Source organism: Fistularia commersonii, chromosome 1, assembly GCF_037954325.1.
Source record: "Fistularia commersonii isolate RoL2024-O1a breed Wild chromosome 1, RoL_Fcom_v1.0, whole genome shotgun sequence".
Lineage (NCBI taxonomy): Eukaryota > Metazoa > Chordata > Actinopteri > Syngnathiformes > Fistulariidae > Fistularia > Fistularia commersonii.
This window is the reverse complement of record NC_141284.1, coordinates 20,598,213-20,625,231: the sequence shown is the minus strand read 5'-3', so window position 1 is coordinate 20,625,231 and position 27,019 is coordinate 20,598,213. Positions and strand designations below refer to the sequence as shown.

At 44.7% G+C, this 27,019-nt stretch overlaps 1 protein-coding gene across 6 annotated transcripts; it reads left to right on the top strand.

The window, feature by feature from the left end:
- The first annotated feature begins 3,721 nt into the window (after window positions 1-3,721).
- impg1b (interphotoreceptor matrix proteoglycan 1b) lies at window positions 3,722-26,784 on the top strand. Of its 6 annotated transcripts, XM_086153775.1 has the most exons (19): window positions 3,722-3,953; window positions 9,317-9,526; window positions 12,125-12,291; window positions 12,371-12,399; window positions 12,520-12,554; window positions 12,655-12,701; window positions 12,789-12,938; window positions 14,844-14,902; window positions 15,125-15,324; window positions 15,407-15,799; window positions 17,234-17,823; window positions 18,258-18,347; window positions 23,646-23,865; window positions 24,430-24,640; window positions 24,737-24,922; window positions 25,028-25,211; window positions 25,618-25,701; window positions 25,867-25,885; window positions 26,143-26,784. In XM_086153775.1, exons 1-19 carry the CDS (start codon window positions 3,887-3,889, stop codon window positions 26,160-26,162), a joined length of 2,961 nt encoding a protein of 986 aa, XP_086009901.1. In that variant the 5' UTR covers window positions 3,722-3,886; the 3' UTR covers window positions 26,163-26,784. The 6 variants fall into 6 exon arrangements, 5 of the variants coding, with proteins under 5 accessions (XP_086009901.1, XP_086009892.1, XP_086009884.1 ...); XR_015106699.1 differs by lacking the exon at window positions 25,028-25,211 and having other exon boundaries at window positions 26,143-26,245; XM_086153766.1 differs by lacking the exon at window positions 25,867-25,885 and having other exon boundaries at window positions 12,374-12,399.
- Window positions 26,785-27,019: the final 235 nt, after the last annotated feature.

Sequence of the window (27,019 nt, the reverse complement as noted above, 5' to 3'; positions counted from 1 at the left end):
CCCTCGGGAACATTTTAATTTTCATTCCCACAGGCAGTGAGGGACCGTGGTAAGGACAGGTGTGACGTGCACCTTCCATTCCACCCTCCAAAACAAACCATGGTTGAAGTGTTTTTATCCTCTCCCTGCACGGCTTCACCATGTGGAGAACCGTATTAGATGTTAGCTAGCTCTGCACTTATTTGGTCCAAATTGTTGATGCTCCTCTGCAAGCCCTGGAAACCCCTCTGAGGCGTAGCAGGTCAGAAGAGCTTGGACTGCTCGGTCGCCCCGTTTCTCACTGCCTCTGTCCATTTTGTCCCAAGAAATCAGCTGCTCAGTGAGCACCAAAGGTTTTAAACATGGTGCCGTGCAGCCTGCAAGAAGTATCTGGTAATAGGCGCAGCCTGCGAGCTCCACCCCATCACCTAGGAGTTCCTAAGCACCCGTAAAAAGACCCTTCCTGGGAGTGGAAGCGAAGATGGTTCTGGGAGCTGAGGTGCACGGTTCCTGCTTCCTCTGGTGTCCTAATGCACCAAGAAACAGCCCGGTTCCTGAAGAGGTTCCAGGAAGAGCAAAGATTTCCTACATTGAGGAAGGGCTGATGCTGTTCGAGGGGTTTCCAAGCATTAAAACCAGAATGGACGACATCTCGTCCTTCAAGCGTCACAAACACTCGCAAGAGCAGATCGTGGATGGAACCGCACAGATGACTTTCCTCTAAACCCCCGGCTTGAGACCACCAGGCTGCTTCCCTTAATGAAATAACCCCTTCTGACAGCCGGCGAGTACTACTCTCCCCGCTGTTGCATAATTTAATGTGACCTACCTAATTGGACAATAATTCCAGTCATCAGTCAGTGAGATGAAGGTCAAGCTTGCCTGAATTAAAATCCTCGATGAAGCTGACGAGGATTTGTTTATCCTGGGATAAACATCTGAGGGGCTTTACTCGTCGGAGTGTGAGGTCAGAATAAAAAAGATTGGACACTGGTGTGAATTGGACATTGAAAAACCAGGCTGTGGTGACTTCACTTATTTCAGATTTAAAGTTTGCCCGATAATAAAGCTCAAGGCAAGAGGTTTTCTTAATCCTTGACCTGAATCCGAGAAGCTTTGACTCAAGTGTGACCTGGAGACACCGGAGAAAACCAACCTGGCAGTCCTGTGACCTCTTCTTCATCCACATCCCGCATCCCCGTAATTCGCTAAAGATCACACTTTCAGACGTCGAAGCAGGTCAACGTAAATAATGCAGGAGTTATGTAAAATGTAGCCATACGATATTGAATTCAGAGCGCCAGTGGCCTGAGAGGGAAGTCCCAGGAGCTTCGCTTCGTTTCATAACTGGAAACTCCATGAATCTATTAGCGTGGGAAACAGTCCCGTCACACCAGCAAAGACGACCTCTTTACCCAAGACCCCGTTGATGGTCATATGTCACATCCTCGTGACCTTTGACCTCCCATCTGCTCCCAGCCCGTCACTTTGGGTGTCTGATTCAATCGAATAGAAAACGCTTGCAATGTCGTGTGTTGCTGTGTGTTTCATTACAAATTCGGATAAAGACGATGCTAGAGGTTTGTACAACTGGTTAAGATAGTCAAATCTTTATCTTCCTGACAACGTTCCTCCTCTCATGTTCGAGGCTTCAAGAGCCATTTGGACCAATTTTCCCAGAAAGAAGAAGACAAAACCCCAAAACTCATTTAAGATCTAAAATGAAGAGAACACTGCAGCTAGCTTTCCCCTTCGTGCTATGTATAAAAAAAGTGGGTTGCAGTTATGAACTCAATGAACTACAGAGAAAATAAAATTCTATTCCAGCATGTAGTAAAAACATTTTGAACCGCCTCTTCCCCCCCAAATAAGTGGTTTGAATGTTACGTTCAAATAAAATACACAATGTGTATTTGAGTCTGCCTTGTATTCATGAAGTAAAAAGAGAAACTTAAATGATCCCACTGCGGCAAACCAAAAATGCCATCCGTGTCAGTGTGCCGTCAGCATTTTATTGCGTGTACTGGGGCGTGCGGGCCGCTATTGCCGCAAATGAAAAAGGTCTTGTCACCGATAAACTGCAAAATATATGCTTGCAAATTAAAAAGCAATTAAAATATTAATTTTACCTGGTTAATTTGATTTTTGCTCCTGAACCTCTGCGCACAGCGTCTGCAGCCCAGGGCTGTAAAAAGCTGAATAAATAAATGGTGTTGCCGGCGAGCGTCACAAAAGAAATCAAACATGTTTTATTAAATGTTACAAGATCACCATCATCTTCAAATGTAGAATTACAATAAAAATTCGAATTGAGTACTGTTATTTTCCACAGGGGTCTTGGACCAACGGCCCCCCACCAAACTCAGCAGTCATGAGACCGGAAACTCCCGCAGTCTGTCAAAACTGAAGAAGGATGGGAAATGCAAACTAAGAAGGTCAAAGATTTCTCTTTTTAGGGACAGCTTTAATTCAGAAAAGCAGGAAACTTCTGGATAAATCTCCCCCCAAATGGACAAACGACTACGGACACGAAATTTAAACATTGGCAAACCAGTACCTTATTATTAAAATTTCTTAGAAATAGATAGTTTCATTGACACGTCTGGTTGAGCGGAGATGTGGTGAGGTGATCATCTGCCTGCTTCTTGCGACTGAATTGCACCTTTGCACCTTTTTGCATTACTGCGTGGAATTATTAATTATTATACTGTGGAAAAAACCCGGAGGAACCCCAGGCAGAACATGGAGACTCCACACAGACAGGCCCCCCGCTGGGATCCAATCAGGGACCTTCTTGTTGTGAGGCGAACCACTGCGCCACCGTGCCGTCCTACTTGGAAATTAATCTACTTAGAACAGCTCGGTCACGGGTGTTTCGTGCCGCTGAAATCAATGGCCACGAAATGTCACTGCCGGCAAAATTTGATCGATTAACACCGTAATTTGAAAAAAACCACAACAAATCATTAGTTCAAAATTCAGATTACTGTGTCAGAAAACAGTCCCGTCGGATTATGTCACAGCTTATTTGTGGCAGCAAATGGGGCGCTAATCCTCTTCACCAGAGGAGGGAGGAGCGCTCCAGCCCGATACACCAAAACAGCAGACGATTCGTCATATCAACACAAGAGAGCACAAAACCGACGATGAGCAAATCTGTACTATTTGTATTTTTCTGCACAAGAAATAGCAGCGTGACATAATTTCTCTGAATTAAACAGATAAGCTGCAGTGATTCATTATTCCCCCCCTCACATGTTTCAACACAACTCCCGCAAAGTCTTCAAATCCCATTTACAATAAATGGCACATACACCGGCGTTACTTTAGTTGTGTAACCGGCGTAACAATTAAGCTCATTATTTGACAAGTTGTGGGATAAAAGAGTAGAGAAACACTTGCCGGACTGAGAGGCGAGAGGCTTTTTTGCCCCCGCCATTCGGGAAATACCGCAGACGGTAACCACACTGAGAGGTCAGGCTGATCAACTTCGGGGAGACGTCTTTGGTCCACTCGGCTGACAGAAGGTGGCTAACAGGATGAGGCCACGTGGCCCCGTAGGGATTACGAGCAGTGAGAAGAAGGTAAAGAGATTAGACCCAAAACGGATCCTGCTTTTTTAAACTCGTCACTCGTCAGAGGAAAAGTTCTGATCCAAGAGTCCCCCCCCCCCCCCCCCACCTTCCTCTCCTCCCTCCCGCCCTCCGCTCTCTCTGCTCATCCATCCATGGGGATCCAACAGTGCCAGGGATCTAAGTGCTGCTGCACGGACCGGAGAGGTGCTGATACATCGCGGACCTCGTCTGCGCCCATGGGGAGACGGCTGCCGATGGACTCCAGATAAAAACACAACCTGGATTTCTGGTGACCGCTTGAGGCTGGAGAACTTGCGACAATATAGCGAATCATGCTTTTGAAGCCGGGACTAATTCTCACTTTGTTTCTGTTTACTGTCCAAGCGCGTGAAATCAGAGGTAAGACGCTATTCGTCATCATCGTTTGTGATGTGAAACCCTTGTAACTTGACGGAAAACCATCATGAATCATCTGTTGATAAAAGGCCGGGCTACTGTGAAACGTAGGAGAGCGAGATGCGAAGAACGTGCCACAGGTCGTCTATCAGTGAGGGGGCAAATGTGGAATTCAAGAGTGCGGGGAGGAGATAAAAATGCAAAGCAGCAGGTCATCCTAAGGACAGGATGAAATCACACATTTCTGTAGCATAATATGAGATCATTTGTGTCTTGTTCGCTGAGATGCGCCGGCTCGGGCTCATTATACCGCCAGGAACAAAAGCCATTCTGTTCAGTTGTTTCCCGGACACTAATCTTTTCTGGCTCGTCATTCGAGGCCGCGAAGCGTCTCACAGCTGAGTCGGGCATTGAGGCCCGCCGCGGCGCTCCCCCTTTGCCGCGTCGCCCCTCGTGTTCGTCGATTCCATATCCGCTCGGATCCTGTCTTTTGTCGGCTAAAAAAAGAAACCCATGATTTGGCTCCGTTCCATGACACCTGACCTATTAAAGGTTCTGAAACATCATTGGACGGCGGGGTCAACTTGTGACATGCAGGGAAAAAGCACTGTGTTCACATCAAATCACACGCCGACGTTTATTTCAAGCAATATATGAATGGGTTCTTTTGGAGATTTTTTTTGGCACAATCTCCCCCCGTGCTGCCGGCCCACACAACAGCACGACTAATCACATTTCATGCCACGCTGGAAGCAATACAATGCCTCCTCACAACGCAATGCAGTGCAACAACAAGACATGCTGTCTAGAAACAGTGCAATAGGATCGAATGAACACAAACACACACACACATACACACAAACGTGTCTCAGTGCATAAAAGCAAGTTTCAGAAAGACACTGTTGTGACGTCTGCAACATCTCTAATCCGACCACATAGACTTTATCTTCTTACTTCTGTTTAATTGGTCAACTCTCGGACTCTGAGCGACGTGTTTTTCCATCACAAGAAGATACACAACTTGCAGCAGTTGCAGGCTGAATACCATTTTCGGGTTATGGTGACTTTTGTTGGTTTGAACAACAGAACTTCAGTCGCACCTATGATTTAGCACAAGAGTCTTTTGCATGAAGTGTCTTCGGTGTTTGCATCAGCCCTGCACTGCAGAAGCTCTTAACCACAGCGGGAAAATAGTTCGGGCCAGACACAGCGATCCTGTAATGTCCGGCGCGGGCCAGAGAGACCGGGAAGACAGGGCTTCCCGACAAAAGTAAAATTTGACAGGTGGGCTTTAGTTGTGGCGTTTGCGCTCCACTTGACAGAGACAGATCTGCTGCCATCGCAGGCTGATCCTCGGACTTCTGGCATTTATTTCGTAGCCGTAGGTTTCCTCGTATGTGTCAAATTTAGCAACCGCCCGGTCACAGCACCAACTGACAAGTCATAAAACATCCCTGGCTGGAGACTCCACTCTCACTTGGCAATAAATTCAAGAGCCTCCCTCCACTGGTCTCGTCTTAAGGCCAAACTGTGGATGATTCATCAGGTTACACAATAAAAGTTGACGTACCAGATCCTTAAACTGTCGTGTATTACACGCCTCAGATCTCCAGCAGGGCATCTCATTTAGGACCGTTCGGCGGTAGAACACGTCAGGACTCTGATAGATTGTGTTGAATTGTTCAAGAGAAGCACAATGGGAGGGATTGGAAGACACGCATGGCGCCTTTTGTCCCCATTGCCGGGCCTTGATGAACATTCGATCTGAATATCGATGATATTTGTTCAATATTTTCGAGCAAACCCAGCATGAATAAAAACATGGATTATGAATTAGGCTCAAGCCGCCCGATGTCGGATCAAAAGCCTCTCACTTTGGTTCCCAGGTAGCTGATCGGGTTTTGATTTTCAAGAGGTATATAACTTGTGGCCAAAACAAACGCTAATAAAAGCCTTTAAATACTTTCCTGCTTTTAGTAATTTCTTTACATCAGCTTTGAAAAGCATTATCTGTCTGATTCAGTGAAGCCGCTAATAGCCCTGCGTGGTTTACCTCACAACTGAGCAGCAGTAGCAATGGATTTTAACTTAAAGAGACAAAAATCAGACAAGATGCCACATCTCTTTTAGGATTCCAGATCCACTGATTGAGATTGACTCTTGAGAGCAACAAGGTTCTTGAATCATTTTCTGCCGCCCTCAAAGTCTGATGCTGATTCACTATCATCGGATATTCATATATATTTTGACCGTTAAGAAGCCACGGCTTAAAGTCTTGAGGCCTATTGTCACGACGAGGCAAGACAGAGAAACACAAATGCACCAGTCAGGGAACAAAGTTTCAAAAAAAAAAAAAAAAAAAAGCTTTACTGACAAATCCCAGAGAAAATCAATCTTGCTGAGGAAAACAGTCAGCAAAAAAAAAAAAAAAAGAGACAACTTGACCGGAATAGGAAGCTGATTGTCTGACACATGGGAGACGAGTCAAACGAGGAACATAAATAACTCTGAAATGGTGAATAGGTGGAGACAATCAAGAGGACAATCAAGGTAGCGGGTGTGGACAGTCAGCACTGTTTCCTGAGCAGGGTGACAGGACGGCCCCCTGGGGCCGGCGGCTCCCTCCTTTGTGTCCAAATAACCCAAGAAAAGGATGGTGTTAAAGATAAATGTTCTTTTCATTTAAACATTTCATCGACAATGACAGATAAATATGACTATAAATAACAACAGCAAAAAAGTGACGATGTAAGCCTGCTGGGGCCCCTATTGGCCCGGGGGGGCCAATGCAAGTGTTTAACTTTTAACTTATAATCCCTCATAACTGTGTATTTGAAAGCGTCCTCCATTGCACTGAATATTACCTCACATAACGACATTGAACGCATCACGTAAAAGGATAACATCATTTAGATACAACAGCGGAGATCGGCCCTGAGATGAACATAGCAAAGTCAGAATAAACCAAATAGTTTTTTAAATAAATATAAACGGTGACTAAAAGGCAGTCCCAAAGGACGATATTGAAGAGCATCTGCAAATCCTTGACCGATCTTATCCGAAGGTCTGTGAGGAACTCAAAGTGTTTTGGAGCGAAAGACACTGCAATTTGAAGAGTGTAATCTTTGCTGGCATCCAGGGGTCACATTGGAAAAATTAGAAAAACACACACACACACACACACACACACACACACACACACACACACACACACACACACACACACACACACACACACACACACACACACACACACACACACATATATATATATAGCTACCCCTCCCCTGTAACCCCTCGTTCTATTTCTTAATCCAGAGAGGGCACAGTTTTGTTATTTGGGTCTGATGACCTCCAGTCTGTGTTTTGCAGCTAATAAATCCCAGCTTATGTCCACAGCCCTCTGTGGTCGGCCACCTGGCATCACAATGGCTGCCTTTTTTCTGAAATAAAGCCTTTTGCAGTGGTGTGACTGTTACGGTCTGTCGACTGACTTAGTGGCCGATATAATAGGTGGAATTAACTTTGCGATTGCATGTTTGGGTTTTGCATTTGCTGTATCGTTGAGGTCAACATGGACACAGTTGACATGATGAGTGGTCCCTCAATTTTGGCCGCTCCATTCAAGAACCACAGCCAATCCCCTGCCTCCATTCTAACTATCTCCTCTGCATCCTCTTGTCTCACACAAACTACCTTCTTCCATAAACCTCCTCCTTGGTCTTCCTCCAGACCTCCTCCAACCTCAGCTTTCTTCTACCTAGATGTGCATGTGCATGCATGTAGGTATGTATCGTATGGTAGGATTGCACTGTTAATCAGTAATATCTTCAGAGCGGTTGTACTGATATTTAGTCCGCACATGCATTGCTTCATACCTGGACAGCGCCCAGCAGAGCCTCAGCCACTCAGAGAAGCTTCTGGGATGCAGCTTTGGTCAGGCCGCCAAAGGGCATCTCACCAACTGCTCCCTTGAGAAAGGAGAATCATGCACTTTGGCTCCAGATCTGGGCACTTTTCCAGCATTTTGAATGAACCCTTTCCGGCTCCAGACACCTTTACACTACAGTGAACTTGAAGCTCGGCCAAGATATTAAATATGCAAGAAGAAAAAAACATTATGTGATGCATTTCTTTCCATTTAAATATCTTATATAGAATATAAGCCTCATTCGATGGTCGGTGCAAAGAGTCCATTTTGTTTTTGTGACGACTTGGGTTATATTTTGCAAGATTTGATCACAAAAGAGGGAGATTCAAGAAGTAGAACAGAAATACTTTGAAGGTTTTCATAAAATGCAATGGAGGGTTACAGCACAGAGCAAATACGCTTCCAGCCACCGACTGCCATCATTTGTAACCAGAACCCCTGCACACTCCAAGTCATTTGCTCGTCTAGTCTTTTCGGTGTATGTGTGTCAAAACAAGATATCTGAAGTACTTTCTTGCGAGCTGCAGATGCACTGGCAGGGGCTTCCTAAGCTGAGGGACCCTGACTGAAAGACCTGACATCTTAAGTGTGCTTGCTTGTAAAAGCCAGCAGGATCTCGTCCTGGCACGAGGGGACTGTATCCTGCATCAGAGGGGAGCGGAGGTTAAGTAATTGGGAGCAGATAGATGAGGGGATTAAAAGCTGATCAGAAAAACCTCCAAATCTGTTCCGGTGCAGCCAGGCGGGCCTTGATGTGCAGTGCGGTCATGTCAAATTACTCACTTTATACAAGCGTGTGATGTGACAAGAAAGTACATGACATTTAAAGTCAGATGCTGAATTAAAATTGCCAGAATGGACGAAAACATGGATGGGAAATGGCTTTGATTTGCTTGTTAACTGAAAGGCTGCTGTGAAATACCACGGCGGCTGAATTTTGTGTGAATCGAGGATTTTACCCGAAATTCGTATTGATAAACTCTGGCTTTGACTGGGAAGGAAATAGATGATTGTGGTCAGACTATCACTTCGCTTTTAAATAAACATGGACTCCTTGGACCATCAGCATAACAGCAGCACAGAATTGTATTTGTTCAGAACAACGCTCACTGTAAAAATGCAGATACATCTATGGGCCAAGGATGGAGCCTTGGGGAACACCACAGCTCAGGAGTCCCACAGAAGAAGCGGTCAATTACCGATAAGCCATTAGCAGGGCTGTTTCTCCAATGTTGACCAACCTCTGTGTATTTAGACATCTCTGAAACATATTCCAATGCTTCAGTTTCAGTTTTGGGTTCAGTGTTGGAAATAGCAGAGCTATCTATCATATGTTTAATGAGAAACACAACGGTCATCTAATTACCTTCACTCATCAAGAGATGTAGTCCATTTTTCTTTTTATAACCGGAAACTTCGCTGATTGCTCTTGCAGACCTATCCAACCATGGTATTTCCGGACTCAAAGATGTAAAGTACCGGCACTTCTTGGAAGCCTCCAGGCCGATCAGACACGGTGCCAACGTCAAACCCAATGGAAATCGGACGAGGAGGTCAACGATACTGACCACAGGGGTCAAAGTCTGCCCTCAAGAGACGATGAAGGCAGTCATCGGCAGCCATCGGGCATATTACAAGCTCAGAGGTAAAAGGAAGTATGCCTGGCAAACCTTTCTTTTGACCTCATCCCAAAGGGGAAAATGCAGAATCATCATCTTTGAGGGCCAAGTTATTAAATCAGAGAGGAATCTCAGATGGCCATGAATATGACCATTATTTTTAACTTTCTAAAGTGTCACATGCAATGAGAGAACACTTTTCAGTGTCTTTGTACATTCCCAGAATCGAGATTCTGGTCAGTCAAGGACATTTGGACTGAATCCCCCCCCCCCCCCCCCCGTGATTACTTTTTTAGGCACAACTGTGCAGTAACTCAACATCAGGTGAGCCGTTGTTTGAAATGACAAGAAGTCACCAATCAAGGCTGACAAACGCCATTTTAAATGTCAATGACAACGAGGAATAATTTCCGGGCGTCATTGAATTCATGCCACAAAGAATTAGTGCTGTTGGACTACATGCTACTAGCATAGAGTACCCAATAAGGCAGCCAGTTAGTGTCTGTGCAGCAGCACAGCTCTCCTCCTAAGAGACATCATTGAAAGCACTTGCAGCAGCAGAAATCTGGCGGAAACAGTTCAATAAGGCAGACAATCGACTTTTCGATGTGCAGTATGAGACCAAACCGCACACAGGGGAGGGGCATTCGATTTGACTTTATCACAGCTTTGAGATACCACACAATTGAGACTTTGTTCCCCACAAAGGTAGATGAAGCGCTCTGTAGCTCCAGGGTGTCCCTGCACACGCTCTTAATATTCACAAAATGTCATGGACATGCAACCGCGTTTAAATATCCTGGTTGACATTTTACTAAAACAGACATTACAACGTTTTTTCTCCCCCTACTTGTCCTCATTACATCAAGTTAAATAAATTATGTTATTTAACACATTTGCGGGGCACAGAGGATCACAATGGATTTAGATGTGGAGCTGAGCTCCTCCTTTTCTGCAGGGAAAAAGAGGAAAGCCTTTCAGAGATGTCAAAATCAATATCAGCGATCCTCTTACTCCGAGTTATCTGATTTCTCTGTGCCGATGTATTCGGTAACCCTTTATGTCCGATGACATGTCCATATTTGTTCCTTTCGCAATACTTTATCTGGTTACACCACGCTGTGTTATAACGTGCCAAAAGTTGTAAACAATTCATTATTAACAGTAAAAACAAAAAAGAAAAAAAAAGGCGAAAATCCCTGCTTGAATCCAGTATTCAGCCGTATTTTTAATTGATCATCATTTAATTTCATGTCATTTATTCATCTGTCAGGGGACCTTGCACACAAACATCAGGCTCAAACGGAGCAGGGGTGGTTGTAGCAGGTTCTAGAGAGCTGATTTACATCTGTGGTCCCATGAAGGGGGAAGGGAGAGGAATATAAACAACTTTTTATCACAAACATAAGCCTTGTAGAGCAAGACATCACACTTTCTCATCACTATTCATCCACTCACGGGGAAAACAACACCAAGTTCTTCGGCAATTCGACTTAAACATTAAATTCATCCGTTTGTTGACATAAACATTGAATGCATCCGTTCATGGGCAAAGGCAATAAAGTCATCCATTCATTCATAAACACATGAATCCATCCATACAATGACCAAAACGTTATATTCATCCACACGTTGACTAAAACATCCATACGCTGACTGAAACAATACAATTATCCATAGGTTGACTTAAACATTAAATTCATCCATTCACTTACTAAAGATCAAATTCATTCATTTGTTGATAACAAGATCAAGTTCATCCATAAAATGAATAAAATCCTAATTCATCCATCCACTGAAACAATAAACTGATCCATACTTTGAGTCAAATATCGAACTCATATATGTATTGTCTAAAACATTACTTCATCCATTTACTGACTCGGGTATCTGAAGTACGATCCATCCAACATCCAAATTCAACATGTACTCTAAAGAGCTGGAAGAACAGGACCTACACGCTTTTCAAGATGAAATACAGTAATAATGTGACAAATTGAGTAATAGTTAATGTACAGGTGTTATTATTGATAACTGAGCTGAATTCATCTTTCACAGAGTTAAATTCCATCCGTATTTTAACTGACCCCATTTTTGGACTCACTGTCCAAAATTAACCCTTGAATTGTCTTGCGGGTCAAAAGTGACCCACTACCGTATTTAGCTGTAGAAAAAACACCTTAACCTATTTTTTTCCAACTTAAAATTTTATGACTTTTCCTAAAGAGACCCCATAATTAGAAAAAGTGATACTTCTTTTTTGTTTATGTTTCCTTGTGGGCTGTACACTACTAGGGTACAATGATTGTCTTATGGGTCATTTTTGACCCGTAGGACAAGGGGAGTAAACACAATGATAAGATCGCACGAGGGTTAAGTCAAGAAGCTTAATTTGGCTCAAGTAGTGAAACTGTATCATGTAACCGTCCAACACTTCCTGGCGAATCATATATGTATATTTCATGATCACAAACCACGTGATATTGACATATCAGATGATTATATTCAGTGGCTTAAAATCTTCCAAGGCGGGGAGCATTGCGGAAGGTATCTTCCCTTTCTTACCTTGAAATCTCCCCATTGTGGCACGATATTGAAGGCACATTCTATTGTTTTGTCTTCAGTTTGCCAGGAGGCCATTTGGGAAGCCTTTCGCATCTTCTTGGACCGAGTACCAAACTCAGAGGAGTACCAAAGCTGGGTTCACACCTGCCAGCATGAGAACCTCTGCATGGACGACCTGGCCCTCAACTTCAGCAGGTCCCAGGAGCACTTGGACATGTTGGCCAGGGTGAGTGCACTCCACAGTATACCTTAGCATGTTTCAGTACGTTTGGATCTCTCACCGCTGATGTGTGTTGGACTTTCAGAAGGTGGCGGAGCAGGAGGAGCTGGAAGGGTACGTTCAGGATCTCAAACTTCGAGTGTTCGCTTTGAGCAAAAATCATTAAAGCAAATAGTGTTGATAAAAATGCTAATAAAGGTGATGTTTAATGGTAATGACAACAATCTTTTCCAGCTATGCAACCGGAACACAAGAGCCTGATAGAGACTGTGAGTTTCCCGAGAAAAAAACCATATCGCTTATACATTTAAATCTTTTTTTTTTAAAGCAGAAAAACGCGTTCAATAACAGCTTGCTGTTCTGCCTCAGGCACCTGGACCCCCCCTCTGATTGTACTTCCCACAGACACCGAAGAGGTAAATTGAACCTGTGCAGTTTTCCCTCTCGATTTTCAATGTTGTGATCTTGAGCAATGATTTTCCTTTTTTTTTTTTTTTGGCCAGATAAAACAGGACCCCAACATGATAAAAGAAAACTACGAGGAGTACATCGTGGAGTTCAGCGTCACCATCGTGGACCCTGTGTACAGCGAGCTGCTCCGTCATGCCAAAGCTCCGGAGTACGCCGATGTCACGAGAGAGCTTACAAACAAGGTGAGGGACAACAACCCGAGCTCCTTTACACGAAATTGGATGATACAGAGACGCACAGCAGCCGCCATCTCACCATGATACCGGATGCGCATTTCATGACAATGTGAAAAATAAGGGGTTCATCCGTACAGCAAGAAGGTCCCCAGTTGGATTCCTGGGTGGGGCCGTTTCTGTGTGGAGTCTCCATGTTCTGCATGGGGTTCCTCTAGGTTCTCCGGTCTCCAGAGAGAAAGAATGGTTGCATGTTTCGATGCGACTCGATCAATAGGCTCCAGCATTCGTGCAACCATGAGTGCAGCATGAGCAAGAATGAATGGATGGACGGATGAATGAAATAAAGAATTATCGATAATGATTACATAGCCAGATGCAGAATATCGAAACAGAAGATTTTACATTTTCAGGATCACACCGGTTAAGCTCTTTCAGATTAAATGTATTTATTTTACTATTTTTTTTAAAGCTGTGATAACGGTTTGTCTTATCACCCCAGACATTTGTTGTGAAAGCTTGAAAGACGAAAACAAAAAATCAAGCGCGGATAAAAAGATTGCGTGTTGTCGGGATTTACTTCCCTGAACCTTACTCCGGTAGATACAACAAATCCTCCCTGCCAGCTTCTTACATGTTGCCTTGTCACCTACCCTCATTGATTTAACAGCTTTAGGGCTGCAACCAGAGGTCTTTGGATGAGACCTGTACATGACCACTAGCCAGGAATAGTGAGATCTAATTATTTAGATTATCTCTGAGTAAGAGGCATGGACTGACATGCTTAGCAGAGCTCCTTTTAATCCATTAGTCAACAGTTCCCTCTGAAAGGCTAATTTACGTAGTTTAATATACAGTAAGCACTCTCTGGTGTGTTTTCTTATTCATTCATTCATTCTCCATGCATTGAACCACAGTTGTGGAAGTGCTGGTGTCTCCCAGCTCTCATTGGGGGAGAAGCTGGGTTCATCCTGGATGATCACAGGGCCGCATATAGTGACACCCAACCACCCAGTCTCCCACCCACATCTCTGGACAGTTCAGGGTCTCCGTTGAACCTCCTGCATGTGTTTGGACTGTGGGAGGAACCCAGAGAACCCGAAGGAACCCCACGCAGATGCAGGGAGAACATGGAGACTCCACACAGAAAGCCCCCTCGTGGGAATCCAACCAGGGACCTTCTGACTGAGGCAGAAGCGCTAACCGCCGTGCCGCCTGTATCATTTTAATGGCAATGAATGTAGCGTTGAAGAAGAACATTAATGTGCTAATTAAGATACTTCTTCCCAGAGCTGTAAATCCCAGGCTCTGTTCAGAAGCACAGGAGGAGAAAAAAAAAAAATCAGAATGATTAATTATCCATTTTCAACTTTTGCTTTATAAACCCATGGGGACATTAAAACATGAATGTCTCTTCACCTTCAACCAGGAGGTGCACTCCAATTTCCACACTATGGAACTAATTAGCAAGTCGGTTGGGGGCAAATCGAACAACTCCAGCCACTTTACAGACCACCCTCATCTTTATTCCTTGATTTTACAGCCAAAAACTGGGTCACCTGCTGGCCCTCGCTCAATAAACCATCATGCATGATGTGTTCATGCGAAGGCCTTCAGACAAAAATGAATATTTCCAATAAAAAACTGCCACGTCTCAAGGATTTCAGTTCATTTGAAGGCTTTGCTTAAAACCAGAAGGTGATTGTTATTGTTGATCTGGGCTACACTCGAGGGAACTCAAGAAAGAACCATTTCTCTCCAATCCTAAGCACCAAGCCCAGCCACGAGCCATATTTAAGCTTCTTAGCTTAACATTTTAGATGATTTAATGCATTTAAAACCACATATCACCCAGCGTAGACACCCCTCAATAGCTTACCTTACTCTGACTCTGTCCCCTTTCGCTCTTTGTAGATGCTTGAAGTGTTTGAAAAAGTCCCAGGGTTCAAAGAAATACGAGTTTTGGGATTCAGGTAAGTAGCGTGTTCTTACTCATCAATTTTACAAAGCAACAGAGTACATAAGATAAGAGACTCGTAGCCTGAAGTCAGTTTTATGGGTGTGTTTTATAGCTCAATCATGAGGAACCATAATATTCTCTTCATTCTTCAAGCACGTCTGTCTACATCGGCAGATATGGCTGTCGGTGTCTGTCTGTTACGGGGACTCACCACTTGATTTGTGGTGTCGTTTAGATCGGAGGATGTTACCATGCGATATGCCGTGGTATTTAATGGAGACACTGAGCTCGGCGATGATCCCGAGGGCCTTGTGGAGCCGTATGCAGACACAGACGAGGATGTGAATGCACCTAAACTGAAACAAATCATTGTCAAAGCGTTAATAGAGGAGCCGTCGCTCCCTCTGGACCTACAGACCCTCAACTTTGAGGCGGGTAAGCGTGAAACAAAATGGTTCAAATCGAAATAGTAAACAAATGGGATTAGATAGCTGTGTAATGGTTTCTTTCCTTGTAGTAACCACGATCTATCCGGTCGCCGAGCTCGGTGTGAAACAAGCAGAGGTTGATATGTCTGAAGATAAGGCCATGACGGACGACAACGCGCCTGCTCACAGTTTCCTCCCCGCAGCAGCAGCGACAAAAGATTCTTTGGAAAGCTTCACAGTCAGACCAGAAAAACACACTTCTGTGCCTTTCATCCCAAACATCCAACAACCAGAGGCCGCTTCCGTCGTCACCGATTGGACCGCGCCGGCCACATCTGCGACAGACGAGGAGTTTGCAGATGATGCTGTGGAGGCCACTCGTTTTGTCAGTCCAGACACAATGCTGGAAAGCGTCACAGTGCAGCCGGAGGACGCAACAGTAGAGATGGAAGAAATACCGCCGACTGAACCGGCCAGCGGAGGTAAGAGCAAAACTCCATACAGGGTCATGTCTGAGAATCATCACGGAGCATGGGTATGCAGGTAGTGGGAAACTGCAATGAGGTAGAGGTGTACGCTTTGGTCAACTCATGAGTAAAAAGGGTTGAAAGTGACTGGATGAGTCCAGCTGATAACTCCAGTAAATATGGAAATGTTAAATATGCGGGACACCACGCTGTCACAACAAACAGGACTTTGCAGTTTGTTTACAGCCGGTGGGTTCCCCACCATCTCTAATCGTTGCCTGCTGGGGGAGCATGTCATGTTGAACCCATTAACAAGTGGCCTGCCGCTGATTGAGTCATTACAAACTCATGCTGTGCTGACCAACTTTCCGCATTTGAAATTGCAGTGGAATTACCCATCGGAGTGCCAAAGCACATCAGGACTGGACCAATTTTAAGAAGTGGTAGTGGACTTTCTTTGATAGGATGGGACATGTAGAGGCAGAGATGTGCCATCTTACTTATAGTTAGGAACATCCATGAGACTGTCTGATAAAGATCAATTGTGTCTGGGAAGTCTCCTCTCAGAGTGAGCAACGGGGGAAGGACTCCTCTTTCAACACCACCAAATGTTTGCAAGCAAGGTTCCTTGTGTTGTCATGCCAGTCACTTGTTGTGGCCAGCATCACCGCTCTACGTTTCTTATCGAAGTTTTACAAAAGGGTCCCTTTGCATGTTTGCCTCAGATAAGGATGTTCATTTGATGTTCTGACAGAAGAAGAAGATGTCAGCATATCAAACCACACCAACAACATTTGATTCAAGCCTCTGAGCTAAAGAGAATCAAGCACATTCTGCGGTTTGGTGCAAGAGCCAGTGATACAGATACAGAGGACCCGTGTTTTGTGGTCTGTGAGGGACTTTAAGTTAAATTCAAAAGAACTAACCCCTTAGTGCAACATGCTGGGACAATTGCAAACAGTGATTCGGTGATGTTGATTTTGAATGTGTCCAAAGAGTTCACGAGACTGGGGATTGAAAAACAGCATTGATGATGTCCACAAACTGAATATGGAAGACCAAGCTTCACTGAACACATCTATTGGAGCTCAGGGGCTCCGGACTGCTGCACTCAAGACCAGCTCCCACGTGACTGTTGGTTGACACATTTTGGTTCACTTGGAATTTAGCCTGTGTGAAGCCAACCAAAACCAGAGGGGAAAGTGCAATAGGGCAGCAACTCTTCTTCTGATTGAGACTGAGATACATACAAGATAGTGTGTTAACCATCACATACTACACCGCAGCTATACTACTATATTGTTGTCATTGATGTGTTTGTTCTTCTTACTTCAACAGTAGATGATTCATGAGGATCCATGACTACTCATTTGTTCTGGTGTACATGCTGGACTTCAACAACATATTTAACTGTTTAATTTCACTTGTGTTGATGTTTTGTTTCACAAGAGCTTCAATCAGCTGATACGGCGGAAGAGGACCGCAGTGATTACCCTCCTCCGGACACTGCCGATGTTGTCCTTCCTCCGTCGGGCCCTACACTTCCAGTGATATCTGTCCAAGAAGCTGCAGTCACCATCTCCACATGGTCAACACATGAAGATGCGGTTCAGGGTATTGAACCGGAAACAAACATAGAACAAACGCCAGAAAGCAGCGGAGCTCCTGATGACCGTGACGAGTCCAGTGGCGGACACAATGGAGCGACCCCGTTCTCACCGAACCTGGCTCCCGAGAGCTCCAACAATTCAGAAGATGCGGAACCGATTCAGAAGGGGACAGAGGCGGGGGTGAATCAGCCTCTAGAAGAAGAAGAGGGCGGCAGTGGCTTTCCTTCGGAGTCCGATGAACGCTCATATGGATCTACGGCCGCACCGGCTATGAGACAAGCCAGCACGCCTCTGACGGCGGCGCTGAACAGGAGCAAAGAACTGGTGGTTTTCTTTAGCTTGAGGGTCACTAACATGATGTTTTCTGATGACCTGTTCAACAAGAGCTCCCCAGAGTATAAATCCCTGGAGAATACCTTTCTCGAGCTGGTAGGTACAAAAGCTTTTGTGCTAGATATCTTACTTCTGCATGCTTTGTTATCATATTTTCTCATGTAGTCCTAAGGGGGCGTGCTGGATAGAAGTCCACATTATGCAGTACTGACAGGTGAACTTGTTTTTAGTGTTATACTGTTGGTAACCCTGTTCATCGGTGCTCAGTCTGGATTAACTTATCCTGTATACATGAGGGTGCACTTTGCAGCAATGCCTTAACGCCACAGCTGCAGTCATTTCCCCCCCCCAAAATAACACCAAATAATGATATCTTTCTATATTTTTCCTCAATACCTCTTCCCTTATTTATTTATTTATTTATTTTTTATAAAGTTTGAGATGGCATTAACGAAGGGCCAAATCGATGCAATGCAGTATGTAGACAATTTAATTTCAGAGGCGTCTACAAATGAATGTGTTTCACTCAGACACAGCATTCCGGGTCCAGAAACCCTCCGAGTCCCGGAGCTTCGAGTAAATCTGAGCCAAAGAGACAGATGACTTTAGCCTCCATACCGGTATTTTTTTTTCTCTTTCCATATTGGAACATCATGTCTGATGCCTCAGAGAGAGCAAAAGCTTTCTATTTCTTATCTAATTCCTGAGACGCTTCATCTCACCACCTGAAAGCACCTAACATTTTTTTCTCACACTAAACCTTCCTGCTGCAGCTAACACGTTTCGTAGTGATTTTGCTCTTCACGACTTGTGTTTGTGTCTTGCCTTAATTCTCCGAAATTCAATGACGTATAATGGCATACAACCGCACACAACTTTCCGGCACAAAACGCATATGGCGATTCTCATGAAATCCCCACACAAGAGCCCGCATTTCCCAAAATATTTCACAGAGGGCAAAATACTGCCGGCACAGCAACGTGGAATTTTTGTAGAGACGATGTCTCCGGTGCAGAATATCATACTCTACATTGTAGTAATTGCAGTTTGCGCCTCTTTATTGGAGGATTCATATCGATGTGAACTTTCAGACTTCTTTTCGGAAATGTAATAGAGACAGCAAACATGGTTCAAGATTTGTGTGTGTAGATTATGACATTGACCAGTGTGACTGAGGCCTTGAACATATATTGATTGTGTTAATACATAAATGAATTACCAAACTTTTTAAGCAGCCACCTTTGGGACTTTCTGGGGGATAAAACTGTATTGAATATAGCTGAGGGCAAACCAGGGTAGTCTAGGGTAGTCTGAATCATGAGACCTGGGTCTGCCTTAATCATTTTGGGACACGAAGGTTTGTGACTCTAAGAAGCTTTACGTAGCTCTGGTCAGCTCTTGAACAGCAAACGTTGTATTAATGACTCCGATTTTTTTCGTGCGACACCATTTGGGTTGGTTGGTATGATTGTACACAAGACCTACAAGTGTATGTAAGAAGCTACAAAAATAAAATAGATGAAAAGACTCATCACACTATGCTTGCATAAGTGCCAGATGATACGACTCCTTCCCTTCATCCTCTGAGTGAGAGCCGTAGATTCACCACAGCTGCAGGAGAGCAGCTGAGGCTCTTGTCTACTTAAACCAGCACCTATTAGCGTACATCAAAGTTAGGCACATCGCTGGACATTCCCATTTGGTTAAAGGCTTAACCTGAGGTCATCAAGGATGGCCCTTTGGGATGGGCAAGGTGTATATTTAGGTTTGCTCACAGTTGAACCCTGTTATGTAAAGGCCTCAGCCCTCAGGTGCATCGACACAAATCTGATTTGGTTTGCGCCGCAATGGCGACGAGCGGGGGATTTATGCTCATATTGAATGGAACCTCGGCCATGTAGCACAACTTTCATCTTTGACAAACACATTCAGAGCCATGTCAGAGGATACGGTCTGTAGAGATACAGCGGTGCGCATTGCACAAGCAGTTCCATATAATATTCACATTTCTTTAAGAAATGACACTCCATCTCCAATGTTTAATGGTTGCCCAAACTGAGGTTTCTGCAGTTTTCATTAATCGATCTATTTAGCTTCCTGGCAAAACTAATGTGGTCAGATGTTTGAACTGGTGAGTATTTACCTTGTACTTTCCATGGTCGATAAGCCATTAGGAGTAGTTGACTTATTTTCCTTTAAATGGGCTTTTTTCATTCTTTGAAATTGGCTTGTACCAAAAGTCAAATAATGGTCCATTTAAATGGAAATGAAGACATTTTTCGCTCGATACCTGACTCCATTTGTGATACTGCGCATTCCCAAGTTGAACCCACTCGCGGTAGATTGTACTTTCCCTTCCACCTTTCCAACAGTACTTGATTACTCCTGTACCTACTGGTTTGTGAAGCAACCACTAAAACTGGACATGGAGGTTGAGACAACATTCTTTCCCGCAGCACACAAGGATAGTTTTTCGTGTCGACGCAATGTCAGGGGAGGGATATTTCACCAGGATTTACCCAAACAAGAACCAGTAGATACATGTGTAAGAGAAGCAAATGTGATTCCAGTCAGATTATAGTTGCATTGTAACACACTGTGTATGTCACATATAGATAGTTTCCTGTGCTCCGCTGCTTATTGTTCCACAGTGCGGAGAGTGCTAAGGTTTGCCGTGAAACAACTCCGCTTTGACCTTGACTTTTAGGGCCATGTAGGAAAAGAGCAAAAGATCTAAAACTACCACGTCCTGGTGCATTGAGAAAAATGGATGACCACGGCCGGCAGATTGTTCGTCCAGTCACCGTCTTGCCCGGAATGCCGGACACTCCACTGCTCTTAGAGACTATCGGCTAGAGAGCCCAAGCTCACTATTAACTGTCTGCCAGTGATAAGTGAAGTAACCCGGGAGAGCAGAGCTCCTTAAGGTCGCTTATCTCCTGCTCCACAGCCAGCTAAAGCATCGTAATCTCTCCCACTCACATTGTGCTGGTTTGATGTTCGCCTCGTCTGTAGTGAACGCAAAGTGGCTGGAGAGAAGAGCAACTCGGATCGATGGACGGTGATGCGGGTCCATTACCTCGGCTGGTTAACTTTTCCCTTCGCCAAAATATCGCCGCAGTTGTCAGCCCACAGTCATTCGGAGTTCAGTTTCTCAGACGTCTCGGCTTCGTGAATCTGTGGGGAGATTTTCAATCATGGCAATGTGAAAGGCTGCGATTTATTATTTAAAATTTGCCTGCAACCGTTTGTCTGTGACTCTGTGCTTCAAGAATGGACTGGAACTCCACTAAGTCTCTGAAATACTTTTTTTGGGCAAATACATCATCTACTTGCACATATTTGAAACAATCAGTATTGATTGCATACAAAAAATGTATATAATTACCTTCTCGCCACATCTGGGCGGTGTCGTTTCTGTTGTGCCCACTGCTGGTGGGTTACTGCTCAAGGCGACCCCATCACCACTGGGACTACTTTTGCCTTCGCTGCATCTTTTCCAACTCCTCTTTGAGGCCCAAGTATTTTCTCAAGCTTCTCACGCTCTTTGTTCCCGAACCACCACTGCGGCTGTTTTTGGCTTCTCGTCGGCCACCAGTTTGCCCTTCTCGAACCGGACGTCCCGCAAGATCTTGGCTTCTTGGGTGTTCTGGATCACCTTCAGTGGTGTCTTCCACCGCCGATGGTCCCCTGTTCGATGCTTGCCGCCTGGATATGAAGCTCCTTGCCAACCTTTCCTGCCAGCAGACACAGCATACATATTTTTATATATTCAGGCCCCCGACAATCGGCCACAGTGTTGTTATCTCGCTCATTTTCATTGGATCTAAACTTGCCCCTATTGGCTGACAGCTTGGCTGATCTCCTCAAAGGCAATCGGGTGAGCTGACTCCTTTTGTACTTGTTGGCAAATGTAATGCTAAGTGCCCTATTTGGACTGCTTTGGTCTGTACACACTTCCTGCTCCTTGCAGGGGTGTATGCAGCCCCTCCGCCCGGCTCTGCGCTCACACACTCCGTTAAATTTAATCAATACCACTTCTGCTGTCACTGATGTCAGCTCTTTTCTGTACCCTCTGTGTGTCTCTGTCATTCTCCCCTTCTGCCTTAGAATTTTCCATGCAGGCGCTTGGAGAGGCAGGAAGGTGCACGAAAGAGAACTTCAGTAAAATATCAATCATTATATTTTCTAACTGAAAGCTGATTCTGACTGGGAGGTAATTATTTTGAAGGAATAAAAGGACAATATTACTTGATTATGTTCCAAAGAGGGCGGTGCAGTGGTTAGCCCTACCTCACAGCAAGATGTGGAGTCTCCATGCTCCACCCGTACCGTTGTGGGTTCTCCTCGGGTTCTTTGCTTACCTGCCACTGTCCAAAAATATACAGGAGGTTCATTGGAGAACCTAAATAGTTTAGACATTTGGATGAAAGAATGAACGGTTGCATCTCTCTACAGCATGTGTGAGTTAGAGAGTGAAAGGTCTAGATTATAATCTAGACCCGCCCAAAAACCCGGCAGTTATATTTGGAAACTCACCATTGGTCATTAGAACTGAGGAAGCCTCTCGGATGGGGAGTGAAAAGTCTTCAAGGGAAGAAATTCAAGTCCAGTTGCCAAGACAAGGAGTCACTGAAACCTGGATGACTGAGAACCTCCACAGACAGAGTGAAGGGTTTTACGTCTCAATATCAGGCCCTGTGATTGGTCCAGGGTGAAACCCGCCTCTTGCCCAGTGACAGCTGGGAGAGATTCCAGCCTCCCAGAATGCAGGATATCAATGAATTCATGGATGGATGACTGAATGTTCCCAAAGAGCAACCGTCATCCTATTAAAACAGAATAAAACTGCACAATGCTATACGGATTTTGCAAAAGGTGGTAGTTGAGGGCTTGTGACAGAGAGCGCTGCTGTGCGTTCATGAAAATCTTGGCCTGGTTGAGGGACGACATATGCGGTGAGGCCAACCACCAGACTGACGTGGTCAAATTCCAGTATGTCCGGAGCAGATGATAAACTGGACACAAGGACAAATCATAAAAATATAGAATCTAGTTCTACACGGCTATTGTGGTGAATATTCAAAAGCTCAGTAATGGGGGGATTAAGTGATCATTGACAATGAAATATTATAATCAGGCTAAAAAAAGCCAGGCGGTTGTCAAGGACTAAGCTGAGTGGTGTAGGGTTCAGGTTCACGGCTGTAAACAAATTGTTTGGTTTAGCAGTGATCAGTGTGGGGGGTTGGGGAGTGCCGTGGTACAAATGATCAAGTTTGCAAAGGCTTCAAACCCTTGAAAATGCAATTTCTTTGTCAGAAGTAGACAAAAAAACAACCTTAGCACTCCTCTGTGCTTCAGCCCAAGTCATAATTGGTCGCTTTCAATGGAGTCTGTGCGCCTCCCGGTGCGTGGGCTCCAATTATTCACGGCAACCACTTTTTAAAATATGATCTGAATAATTCCAAATCAGCTGTGCTATGGCAACCCCGATTCCGTCACCCAGGAAGTTCAAGACGAGGAACGTAGTGCGCATTCTGCCGTTCCAATCTGATTCTCAGGGAGATTTTGATCCAATGTTATGATGTAGTTTTACTCAACCAGAAATGCAAGTGTATATCTCTGTCCTCTGAGGATCAAGACGGCTCCCCATTTACCCCTTCGGATGAAATCGGTAACTCTATAATTGGGTTCTCCGCAACAAACAATTAATTGCCCCCCCCCCCCCGCACTAACAGAGCACTAACAGATGATGCTGCGTGTAAAGCTGTGCATGTCTAATTAGAAAATGGCTTTACAGAAAGCATGAAATTAGAAATCTGAAGAAATATTTGAATAAACTCATTGACTGAAAAATGTAAAAATAAAAATGAAAAAAATCCCACAAGCTCAAATACCTCTCCTTCTCCTCGCTGCAGCTTCTGCCGTACCTACAGTCCAATTTAACTGGATTCAAGCAATTAGAAATCCTCAACTTCAGGAATGGCAGTGTCGTGGTAAACAGCAAGATGAAACTGGACAAGCCCGTGCCATACAACGTGACGGAGGCCGTGCACTGCGTGCTGGAAGACTTCTGCAGCGCCGCGTCCAAACGGCTTGACATAGAAATCGACAGTCGCTCCCTGGAAATAGAACAAGGTGAGATGTTTTCACTTTCTCGCTTTCCGCCGAACTGGGGTCCAAATGGAAGCACACCGCTTGCTCATAGGCAGCGTCAAACAGACAGGATGAACGAATGAATGGCTTGACTCCTTATTCTTCAACTGACTGCAAAATTGGTGGGAAAAGCTTCCACATCAGCGGGGTCCGCTGTTTGGCCAGAACAATAAATCCTGATTTCCAGGTCAGGGAATGTGACCGTAAACGTCCTTTTGCACTCTGCGGGAAGAAGGGAAAGCCTCGGGTTAATTTAAATCACTCCCTTTGACAATGTCATCGCCGATTGCCTGGAACTGAGCAGAAAGATGAGGCAGCTCGGGCTTACACTCCCGAGGTCTGGCTCTGCTTCATTCTGCAGTGTAAACTTTATTTTTTTTGCCAAAATTTGCAGACCGCAAGTAATCACGTTTCAGTAACTTTACTGAAAACGGACCTCTTCATTCTCATCAATCAAACTGGCCTCTCGTGGCTTCCCCCGGTGTGTGGCTGGACAGCGCATTAATATTAATGCAATGCTATATTTCTTCTCTCGGCTGGTTCCAGCTGACCAGGCGGACCCGTGTAAGTTCCTCGCCTGCAACGAGTTTTCCCGCTGTGTGGTGAACAGCTGGACCGGTGAGGCAGAGTGCCTGTGTGATCCGGGCTACACCACAGTGGACGGTCTGCCGTGCCTGAGTACCTGCGCTGTGCAGACGGACTACTGCCTGAATGGAGGCCTGTGCGAAATCATCCCCGGACACGGAGCCACCTGCAGGTACGTTAAAGAGGGTTAAAAAGAAGCACGAGAAATGTTTCCTCAACTTTGTCGGTACCTGGTCGTACATCTGTATGGCTACCATCTGCGTTCCAGGTGCCCCGTGGGTAAATACTGGCACTACCACGGGGAGCGCTGCAGCGAGCTGGTGTCGGTGGTGTTGGACCCCCCGCTCATTATAACCAGCTTTGTTGGGAGTCTCTGCCTTGTCTGTGCCATTATCGGCATTTTGATATTCATCAACAAGAAATGCGTGAGGACAAAAACAGCTGTGACGGTGGTGTAAGTATCGGCGCCTCGGTCGCTCGGTCCCCGCCGCAGATCCACTGGACTCCCGTGAGCGCTGTCATTCATGCATTCATGCACCCGATCTCCCCGTCGTCGCAGGCATGGCCTCGCCCCCTATGCCTTCGAGAATACTTTGAGAGAGAACCCGGTGTTTGAGAATGATGATGGTGTCTTAACTCAAGTGTCAACACTGCCCTATCCCTCGAGCTCCGCCTCCTCCCAATCCCAGCAGTCTGAGCAACAACATTTTGCCTCCATTGAAAATATACATCTGAGTATCGAGGTATACTTTACCGCGTGGGACAAATAATCCACTAATCTGGAGTGTGCAACTAACAGAAACTAATTTCAAAATACACAGCGGCTCTAACTCTCCTTGCTGCGACAGGTTCTTTTCAGTTTCCAAAGGTCAGCATTTGCTTATTAATATTGAAATTGCAGGTTGACCAGGATTGCCGAATAGCTTAAAATATTGCACCTTAACCCCCCTGCTAATCCACAAAATACAGATTATACAGTATTGTTAAAGGTAGACATCAAAAAGGGTTTTGATGGTCCGCCTTTTTTTCTCTCCTTGTAGATCCCTACTAGTATAGTTACTGCTTGCATTCCCCACCCCTTGTATGCTTGAAGAGCCTGCGGTTCCCATCATGGAGCTCATTCTAACTACGTATTTTCCACCTCCGCAGATCCCCAGACGACTCTACACAACAAGGTCCGAAAAATTAGTCTCCGAAATGGTGGACTTCCATCACTGCATACCACAAAATGAGGTGAGGCTTCTCCTGGGAGTTTAGCCAGAAACGTGGAGGACAAAGATCCGATGTCTTTTATAATGAGGAATTTCACCCGAAAAAAAAACCCACCGCAAACACGATTTCAATGTCATCGTCAGATCCAAGTGGTGCTAATAGTTATTTGCCTCAAATGTTTTGCAGCTCTATGACGCGTGCAAAGGTAAAGCATCTGTGGCTGCAGTTTCTTTTCTTTAAATTCACCCTGTGAATCATCTGATTGCATGCACTGATGAACCTAACGACAGCAATCCCAATCTTTTAAACCTGAAACAATCTTCCTCACTTGATTACCGAATTTATTCTGATTTGTGCTTCGGCGATGTAACGGAGAATAGCTCCAGACTCTTATGGGGATCATCTGTTAATTACTGAATAATTCAATAAGGAATCATTTGCCCGTCCTCTTGTCTCACCCAGACATGGCGACCGCCCAATGAATACAGAACATGCTGTCTTTTAAGGACCTCAGACAGCGAATGTTTTGAAGTGACGGTTCTTTGATGGTGCATTCTTCATCTGAGGAGCGGTCTGAAGGCGGCGGTGTCACGGAGGGAAAAGCGAAAAGGAAAACACCGAGCTGTTCGACTGTGTATTGGACGCCTCGGTGCAACGGCGGGTTCAGTAGTGATTGAGATTATTTGTTCATAGCAATGAAAGCGTCTTGTTAGACTATCATCTCTGGAAACTAAAAAATATGGTGGGTGTTTGTTCTTCTCAAGCGGGAACTTTATTTATTTTGTATACTGAACGGTAGGAACACATCCTGTATACCCTTGGCAAAGGTTGCTCTTTCCTCACAATGAGGTATTTATTATTTACATACCGATACACATGTGGTATCTTGAAATGTAGAACGCATACTACTTTCTGTTTATTGTGTGTCTGCTAAAAAAAAGAAAGAAAGAGGAATATTTTAGCATCAATCATGTTGTACAGTTTATAAAACTATTGGTGGCTGTGCTGTATTTCCATCCCACAAAAGAAGATTTGGGTTGTTTTTTACACATTTGCATGTAAAAATGAACAATATTGAAAAAAAAAAAGTTTTTGCATCAAAAATGTTTTCGTGTATTTATGAGTTAAACACCGACGTACCAAGGTCCCGAATGAGTCATGGAGTGACGTCCTGATTGCAGAAGGAATATGACATTTAGTTCATATCCAAAAAAAGGCTCCAAAACCAAATAAGAAGATAAAATTCATTCATGATTTCATTCATTTCGCTTATCCTGCCCTCGAGGTTGTGGGGGTGCTGGAGTCGATTCCAGCTGCCATTGGGCGAAAGGCGGGATTC

What these genes read in the sequence shown, in the direction of transcription:
- impg1b (XM_086153758.1), top strand. Translation starts at nt 3,887, where the DNA reads ATGCTTTTGAAGCCGGGACTAATTCTCACTTTGTTTCTGTTTACTGTC. An exon ending in CCAAGCGCGTGAAATCAGAG is followed by an intron (nt 3,954 to 9,316) that starts GTAAGACGCTAT and finishes TTGCTCTTGCAG; the next exon opens with ACCTATCCAACCATGGTATT. An exon ending in GGACACGGAGCCACCTGCAG is followed by an intron (nt 24,641 to 24,736) that starts GTACGTTAAAGA and finishes TCTGCGTTCCAG; the next exon opens with GTGCCCCGTGGGTAAATACT.